At 44.2% G+C, this 10,000-nt stretch overlaps 1 protein-coding gene across 1 annotated transcript in view; it reads left to right on the forward strand.

Moving 5' to 3' along the window:
• sdk1b (sidekick cell adhesion molecule 1b) overlaps window positions 1–10,000 on the forward strand; it is a 315,440-nt gene that overhangs the window by 95,345 nt on the left and 210,095 nt on the right. Inside the window, 1 exon segment of the mRNA XM_079499197.1 lies at window positions 2,432–2,588. Within this exon segment, the coding sequence (XP_079355323.1) occupies window positions 2,432–2,588 (157 nt within the window).

Raw genomic sequence — 10,000 nt, forward strand, 5'->3', positions numbered from 1 at the left:
CTCTCCCCCTCTCATGGAAGTAATTGACAATATATAAAGTTACAACACCAACTTTGATGAGGCTGTATTGCTTTGTTTTAAAAATATAAGGTTTTCTTAATTTCCTGAAAAATGAACATTTTGGAGTTATGAGGTTTCCCCCCGACAGCAGAGATATATTATATACGATACGGTGCATGGTTAAAAATAGCATAAACTTGGAATACAGACAGCAAAAATGCTCCTTGTGCACTCACAGTGGCCCCCTGGGTGCTTCTAATCTCAATGGCTGTTCACTGCTTAATCATTGATGGGTCAAACGCAGAGTAGGCATATACGAAGTTCCTCACGGAGACCAATAGAGTACATGTTCATTTCATACGGAGTATATGAGCTGTGGGCCGCTGGCCTGGCCTAGTGGTTCAGGAGCATAGCACATTTGTGGGCCCTATTTTGCTCGTCTTAACACATTCAGTGCTCGACGTCTCCAGAAGTCTTTATAATTACACTCGTAGGAGGCCCAGTTCAATTATTTTCACTTTTTGAGCCAATCAAATCATCGCTATGGGTTACACACAGACACACAACGTTGGGCATAGGAGGTGCTAGCGCCCCTCAAAAGGGATATGTACAGTAGGAGCATCAATAGTTTTCATTTATTTTTTATTATTTATAACACATGCAAGAGTTCAGTTGATATTTGGTATCAAGACATTTCCTCCATTGTAAAACGATTCACTTGGTTTTACATGCATGTAATGTATGTACTGTAATACGCCTTCATAAGAAATCCCAGCTACCTTCAACATTGTCTCAGTAAAGGGACAGGCAAACATCATATGTTGGTTCTATCATTGTCTCAGTAAAGGGACAGGCAAACATCATATGTTGGTTCTATCATTGTCTCAGTAAAGGGACAGGCAAACATCATATGTTGGTTCTATCATTGTCTCAGTAAAGGGACAGGCAAACATCATATGTTGGTTCTATCATTGTCTCAGTAAAGGGACAGGCAAACATCATATGTTGGTTCTCGTCATCTACCTTCAACATTGTCTCAGTAAAGGGACAGGCAAACATCATATATGTTGGTTTCAACATTGTCTCAGTAAAGGGACAGGCAAACATCATATGTTGGTTCTCGTCATCTACCTTCAACATTGTCTCAGTAAAGGGACAGGCAAACATCATATGTTGGTTCTCGTCATCTACCTTCAACATTGTCTCAGTAAAGGGACAGGCAAACATCATATGTTGGTTCTACCTTCAACATTGTCTCAGTAAAGGGACAGGCAAACATCATATGTTGGTTCTACCTTCAACATTGTCTCGGTAAAGGGACAGGCAAACATCACATGTTGGTTCTACCTTCAACATTGTCTCAGTAAAGGGACAGGCAAACATCATATATGTTGGTTTTACCTTCAACATTGTCTCAGTAAAGGGACAGGCAAACATCATATATGTTGGTTTCAACATTGTCTCAGTAAAGGGACAGGCAAACATCATATGTTGGTTCTTGTCATCTACCTTCAACATTGTCTCAGTAAAGGGACAGGCAAACATCATATGTTGGTTCTACCTTCAACATTGTCTCAGTAAAGGGACAGGCAAACATCACATGTTGGTTCTACCTTCAACATTGTCTCAGTAAAGGGACAGGCAAACATCACATGTTGGTTCTACCTTCAACATTGTCTCAGTAAAGGGACAGGCAAACATCATATGTTGGTTCTACCTTCAACATTGTCTCAGTAAAGGGACAGGCAAACATCATATGTTGGTTCTACCTTCAACATTGTCTCAGTAAAGGGACAGGCAAACATCACATGTTGGTTCTACCTTCAACATTGTCTCAGTAAAGGGACAGGCAAACATCACATGTTGGTTCTACCTTCAACATTGTCTCAGTAAAGGGACAGGCAAACATCATATATGTTGGTTCTACCTTCAACATTGTCTCAGTAAAGGGACAGGCAAACATCATATATGTTGGTTCTACCTTCAACATTGTCTCAGTAAAGGGACAGGCAAACATCATATATGTTGGTTCTACCTTCAACATTGTCTCAGTAAAGGGACAGGCAAACATCATATGTTGGTTCTACCTTCAACATTGTCTCAGTAAAGGGACAGGCAAACATCATAATATGTTGGTTTTCGTCTCGTCAATGTCCCATTTCTCATTGGAAATCAGTGACTTCCGTATGTTTTTGTCTTGTTGCCGTGTATTACTAATACAGCATTCTTGTACTTACAGCTTCCTCAATGATTGTGCCTGCTTTTGAGAGACGCTCTGTGATTTGCACTTGTAGTTAAACACACCCTTGAGGAATACATGATGTCCGGTTGTTCCAAGTTCCAAGTATGTCTAGACTTTTGAATCAGCTGATAAATACCTTTCTCTCTCTCTCTCTCTCTCTCTCTCTCTCTCTCTCTCTCTGTCTCTCAGAGGTGGCCCCCTACCTGCGTGGAGGTATGCCAGGGCAGCAGGTGGTGCTGGAAGGGAACAGACTGGTGCTGACCTGCCTGGCTGGAGGCAGCTGGCCTCTCCAGTACTCCTGGACCCTCAACAACAGCAACATCACTGGATGGTCGCCTCGAAACAGGTGAGTTCAAACCCACCCCATCACTCCCCCATTATCACCTTTTCAGTCAGCTGTCAACTCCATAGAAACTGCAACACAATTCAAATATTGCTCACTGTTCCAACACAAAATACTGCCATGCTTAGAAAACAGAATCACCTAAGAGGCCAGTGTGGTCTAATCATCTAATGCATACCAAACTGCGCGTCCTTGTAATTCTAAAGTTTGGGTACCAGACCACCACAACTCTGAGAGTGTATAAATGGACCGTTACGGCTCCACTGTATGTCTGTATGTCTGTATTTTTGTATTTTTGTCCACCTCTGCCCTTGCCGTATCATGCCATCTGTCTCTCTCCGTCACCGTCAACTATTGATGCCGTCTCATGCACATCCATCCATCCATGTCAGGATGTCTGTCCATCCGTCCCCTATTCCTGCTGTGCCATGCACAGCCAGTCGCTCATCCGTCCATCTGACTGTTTGTCTTTGTCTTTCCATATGTCCATCCTCCCTTCCGTGTGTCACGCTGTCCCGTATACACATCCGCTTTGTCCCTCCGTCCTTTATCAATATACAGTACGTCCCTCCACCACCTGTCCCTCCGTCCTTTATCAATATACAGTACGTCCCTCCACCACCTGTCCCTCCGTCCTTTATCAATATACAGTACGTCCCTCCACCACCTGTCCCTTTGTCCCTCCGTCCTTTATCAATATACAGTACGTCCCTCCACCACCTGTCCTTTATCAATATACAGTACGTCCCTCCACCACCTGTCCCTTTGTCCCTCCGTCCTTTATCAATATACAGTACGTCCCTCCACCACCTGTCCTTTATCAATATACAGTACGTCCCTCCACCACCTGTCCCTCCATCCTTTATCAATATACAGTACGTCCCTCCACCACCTGTCCCTCCGTCCTTTATCAATATACAGTACGTCCCTCCACCACCTGTCCCTCCGTCCTTTATCAATATACAGTACGTCCCTCCACCACCTGTCCCTTTGTCCCTCCGTCCTTTATCAATATACAGTACGTCCCTCCACCACCTGTCCCTTTGTCCCTCCGTCCTTTATCAATATACAGTACGTCCCTCCACCACCTGTCCCTCCGTCCTTTATCAATATACAGTACGTCCCTCCACCACCTGACCCTCCGTCCTTTATCAATATACAGTACGTCCCTCCACCACCTGTCCCTCCGTCCTTTATCAATATACAGTACGTCCCTCCACCACCTGTCCCTCCGTCCTTTATCAATATACAGTACGTCCCTCCACCACCTGTCCCTCCGTCCTTTATCAATATACAGTACGTCCCTCCACCACCTGACCCTCCATCCTTTATCAATATACAGTACGTCCCTCCACCACCTGTCCCTCCGTCCTTTATCAATATACAGTACGTCCCTCCACCACCTGTCCCTCCGTCCTTTATCAATATACAGTACGTCCCTCCACCACCTGTCCCTCCGTCCTTTATCAATATACAGTACGTCCCTCCACCACCTGTCCCTTTGTCCCTCCGTCCTTTATCAATATACAGTCCGTCCCTCCACCACCTGTCCCTTTGTCCCTCCGTCCTTTATCAATATACAGTACGTCCCTCCACCACCTGTCCCTTTGTCCCTCCGTCCTTTATCAATATACAGTACGTCCCTCCACCACCTGTCCCTTTGTTCCTCCGTCCTTTATCAATATACAGTCCGTCCCTCCACCACCTGTCCCTTTGTCCCTCCGTCCTTTATCAATATACAGTCCGTCCCTCCACCACCTGTCCCTTTGTCCCTCCGTCCTTTATCAATATACAGTACGTCCCTCCACCACCTGTCCCTTTGTTCCTCCGTCCTTTATCAATATACAGTCCGTCCCTCCACCACCTGTCCCTTTGTCCCTCCGTCCTTTATCAATATACAGTACGTCCCTCCACCACCTGACCCTTTGTTTGGGGCAGGGCAGAGCTGCGGCAGGTTGCTAGTGATGGAGTGTGTGGTTACGGAAGGTCACAACATTTACACACTAGAGCCAAAAGGGAGATTAATAAATACATGAACACCATAAATATACTATACATACGATCTGTGTGAGGGAGAGAAGATGCCATCAATATCTCTCTCTCTGTGTCTTCTGAGACGCACGTGCGCACGTGCGTGCGTGCGTGCGTGCGTGCGTGCGTGCGTGCGTGCGTGCGTGCGTGCGTGCGTTATTTCAAGGTAATGTCGTTTCAGAAGAATGCTGTTTCAGAACAAAACAGATGTTGGGGGAAAAAATTACTTTATTCCTTTTCTTTTGATTCAGTTGGCAGGGCTACCTTTTAATTAGAAAACTAAATGATTAATTCACCAGGATTGTTTTATAATTCTCTGTGTTTCCATGACATTCGCTTACAGTAAGTTTACAAAATATTACGAGCAATTTACAAGTAATTAAGCATAATTGTCTCAATGCAGCAATTCAAACACGTTAAGAGGGGGTATTTGTGATGGAAAATAATTAAGAAATCACCTCATAATTTCAGTATATCATTGTAATAGCACAGTCATCAGGGACGTAGCTGACTATATTTTGGTTGCCCTACTCGGATATATTTGTGCTGCCCCCCTCCCGACGTGAGCGCTGCATTTCCTCATTCAGATCGGGTATTTTCGCCGTTTGTGAGGACGCACACACGGCCGCTTGTTATTATGCGGTGCGGAGAAATGTGTTATTATGAGGGTCAGGGTCGGCTTGGCACTTTTTTAAATGTTTTTTTGTGGCTTTCGCCTTTATTTTATTTTTTATTTTTGTATAGAGGGACAGACAGTAGGCTAACAGGGAATGGGAGAGAGAGATGGGGGGGTGATATGAAGTAAAGGCCGTCGGGATCGGGAGTCGAACCCGCGGCACACTGCCAGACTTGGACTCTTGGCACTTTTTAGCACATTTGTTGCCCCCTTCGGTGAATTGCCCTACTCATAGTGCATATTGCGCGTATAGGTAGTGACGGCAGTGGTCATATATTCGCAACAATCTGAGTTCTGTGAAACCGCTGAAATCAAATCCAACGTCATTGAATTGCAAGGTGCAATGTCATTCAAAGGAGATAATGTTAACTCTATTGTGTAGTACACAGCCTAGCTTGTACCATCTGCTACCTGCTGAACAGGTGCCCTCACCCAGAGGTTCTCAACCTTTTCAGGCTGTGACCGCCCCAAAAATAATCATATCGAATGTAGTAGTTTAGGTATTCAATTAGCCCTTCGCTAAGTCCCTCCCCAACCCGTCCTTGTCCAATAGGCACTTTAGCAGCGAGGAGACAGGACAAGCTGTCCTTCTCCCCCATTGAGATGCATGTTAAAATAATCGACCATTTCGGTAGAAAAACATTCAAAATGTCTTCTAAATATAGTCGACCAGGCCTGCAGTAGGCTATGCACTGGACAAATGTGCTTGACATTATTTAAATTAACTAGAAATACGAGGAAATGACAGAGGGAGAAATCAACTTTTAACGACCACCCAACCAGAGTTTTCATGTTGCACTGTACGACTACGGTCAATAGTATTATTGCCATCACCTGGGTGGGTCAGTCGTGTAACTTTCTCGACGTTAAGCTGTGTATGTGTTATGCAAAATAACACTGACAGCTATGAGGTAGGCGAAAGCTTAACCTGCATAGCAACAGTTGCTAAACTATTTGGATTGGCATTGGATAATCGCTTTTTGGGGTGGGATTTAGCGAAGGGCTAATTGAGTTTGACTTGGTTCCACATATGAATATTGTAAAAATAGCAGATCTACAAGCTTCGCAACAAAAGGCATTGAGAGCTTATAGATTGATTATTTTGTAAATGCTTGCCTCTTTCTATTATTAATGTATGACTATGCCATTATGACAACGACGATGAACATCTTCAGTTGCGTTTGTTTGGAGGTAACGTGGAGGAATGTTACTTGAAAATACTAATAGAAATGACTCTAAATTGTACAGTACTTGAGTAAATGTACTTGGTTACTTTTCACCACTGCCTAACACGGCCTCATCCATGTTGTTGATCGGCTGCTGCAGAGCAGAGAGGCATCCTATATCGTCTGAAAACCTAAAGTCCAAAACTGTGATTCAAATAGTGAAATTAGCCTCACAACGCGTTGCCAATCAATAGGCATACATTTGAAAAACAAACATACAATTATGGAGATACAAGGTTTGTACCTTGCCGCATTGATATGCACATAAGCAGCCCTCCCATCAAGCAAAAAATAAACAAATTGCCCAGTCATCATCAGTAATGTGATTTATCAATCTTCATTTATCGTTTTTTTCGTGTATTTTACCAACCTTTCACCAATTTTGGCTGTGTTTGCGAAAGGAGGGGAAAAAAATCTGTTAAAAACAATGGATTTGTTGATGGCCTGTCAGCTGGCTGTCGCCAGCGGTTAGTCACAGTGTGGTGGATACTGATTAGAGCCTCCGCCTGCTACTTGGTTCAAAGCTGACTTCTAGTCAAACTTTTAGTGGAGAAAGCCTAATCACTTACAGTGCCTGCCACCCTCTACTGCTTCTCCCCACAACGGCAATTAATGGTGCCTGCCTGGGCTCTCTCCATGACAATTTAGGACAAGCCTGACCAATCAAGTGGAATTTCACTGGAAAGACATTTTTAGGTAAAATAAAAAAGTCCCTCTCTGGCTTAAGAATTTCATGCACTTTGATATAATGGAAACATCAGGACACCTGTTCTAGGAAAAGGGAGTTTAACCCATTATCAGACTTACTGCTTTTGGCGGAACGCTCTGCCATAAGGAATGTAATTACCTTCCACTCCTGGCGGAATGCTCCGTCTGATAAGCTTTATTATTGATATCAAACTGGATCGCTGATTTCTATTTTTTCATTATTATTTTGGCTTGGCCTTTCCTTCTTTAGCGATCCTAGACCGGATTGCGCAACTGCGCTGCTGTCCACCTCCCATTATACAGGCTGACTAAAAGCTGAATAACTCCTAAACTACGGAGCTCTCCATGGTTTGGATAAAACGCGCAATGTTCGGAGGTCTTTGCTGATTATCCGGTGGTCTAGATGGAAACATTGGCGCTTTCTAGAGCAAGGATGGCTATAGTTTAGCTCGCTAGCATTGACGCTATTTATTTAGCATAAGATGGACACCCACAACATCCGTTTCTGTGCTGTGTGTGCACCCTCTAAATCGCCCCCGCAGCCCTCGGCAGTCTGAGGTTGGCTTTGCGTCCAGCAGGTGGCAGTAAACCAACTCTTTCCATGCCCATGACGACTTTAACGACTTTTTTTTAATCAATTTGTGATACGATTTTGATGACTCTTGGACATTTTCTGGGTACAGACGACCCTCGCTTCCACTAACCGTAGGCGGGTGTTGTTTCCGTAGGAGACAAATTCATTCCGCAATGGTGGCCGAAAATGTCCCATCCATTCACTCCTGTTACAGTAGCCTTCTTCAGAGCAGATTAAAAAGTATTTTTAATCAGATTAAAAAGTATTTCTAATCTTCTCTGAAGAAGGCTACTGCCACACACGCACGCACGCACGCACGCACGCACGCACGCACGCACGCACCGCACACAAAAAGCAAGCAAATTGAAACTGTGTGAAAAGTTTTTTTTAACCCAACTACGATATTACTATTTCCATATTGAGCAAATATCAATTTAATTGAAGGTTTACTGTATATACTACAATTACCCAACAATGCTGCTGCTGCAAGTAGAGAACCCCCCGAGCCTCATCTACACTCCCTTGAACAACGGTGATCACTTTATTTGACAGCAAGGGCATTTCCATGGACAGCAAGGATATTGAGTTGTCATCCTCTCCTCCGTAGCTAGAATTCTGCCAGAATAATTCACTTTGTGAAAGAAAAAAAAACCCCACCACACTACTCGGGCAGGGAAAGCTGCAGGGATCCAACTCGTATGAGAACAAACGCCTGACAAAGCAGAATGCTGACATTAGCAGATGGGCTTGCTTCCTATAAGAAAACTAAACAAGATCCAATCAACTTGGACAACACATTTCAAGGTGTTCATAACTGAATGGGTCACCAGAGGAGGCAAAAGTTCTAATCATCAGGGATGATTGCAGAATTGGACAAGTACTAGCCTGCCCCTGCCGATGTGTTTTCTGGTCTAGAGTGGCGAATTCAAAAATTCCGGCAAAAACAGCCGGTGGATCCTATTGATTCACCGATCTGTACGCGTCGCCCGCCCCTGCCCCCCTCCTCCTCCCCTCTCCTCCCCCGTAGTACGCAGCAGAGAACACTGACGTCACCAAATTTGAAGCGACTGCACTGTTATTGGTCAGCGAAAAACAAGGTTCACTCCCAGACCAGATTTCATGGCTTGTTTTTCCAGGCTTTGGATTCTGGGTCTTGTATCTTGTAGATTCTGGGGATTTGAGATCGTTGGAGATACCGAGTGCATTGGTTGGTATCTGTTAGACTAGAGAGCACCTGGATCTAATATTCACAAAGATACGGTAGCATATGTATGCCATGACAGGTCAGAAGGGTTTGTTTATTTATGGGGATTTACCGTGACGGTTGCGGGCGGCACCAGCAAGGAGTGTTGGGCACAAGCCCCCAGAGTGGCTGGCCAATGTTGAAGCCTCTGGCCCTACTGGTCAAAGCTGAAACTGCAGGCAGGCCCAGCACCGCTGGGTTTACTGTTGGTGGTCAAATTGTTGGTGGTCAACAATTTGACCACCTGTTGGTGGTCAAATCGGAAAAAATGCGGAAGTAGATCTAGTAGTAGTTCTTCCGGGTGCTTCAAAACGCCACTGAGCAACTTCCATTGAAATGAATAGCAGGGGGCGGGGCTGTCACTCCTTGTCCGCCATCTAGATTTTATATGACTCTATGGTTGGGCAGGACGAGTAGGATGAAGACTATCTACTTCCTCCACATGGGGGCTAGGATACAACAGCAGTGATAACTCAAAAATGTGTGTTTGGGGAGGAATCAATTGGCATAACAACATTGGGAAAAAGGGGGTACAAGTTAATGAAAAAAGAAAAGAACATTTGGTTTGATTATAGTGTTAAAATGGTTATGTCCTTTTGATTGGCTGTTAAAATGGTTATTATGTCCTTTTGATTAGCTGTTTAAATAGCTAGTTATTATGTCCTTTTGATTGGCTAAGTGGCCACATGAATAGTCCATCTAAATGCATTTAAATCTCATCTCCTGGTTAATTGTAACCCTCCCTCGTCAGGTTCTGTCTGCCAAAACACTTTGGTGTTTCAGTGTGTAGAGCCGAGTGTTGCTGATGTCTGACCCTCCTTTCCACAGGATCCTTATCATAGCAGCTCCTTCGTCTAAAACTCCCAGGGCTGTTCTGTGAGCTGCTTTCATCAAAAATAAATACAGTACATAAAATAAATAATAATAATAATCTCTGGTCTTGCCAACGCTAAGAAG

This window comes from Electrona antarctica (genome assembly GCF_951216825.1).
Source record: "Electrona antarctica genome assembly, chromosome: 4".
Lineage (NCBI taxonomy): Eukaryota > Metazoa > Chordata > Actinopteri > Myctophiformes > Myctophidae > Electrona > Electrona antarctica.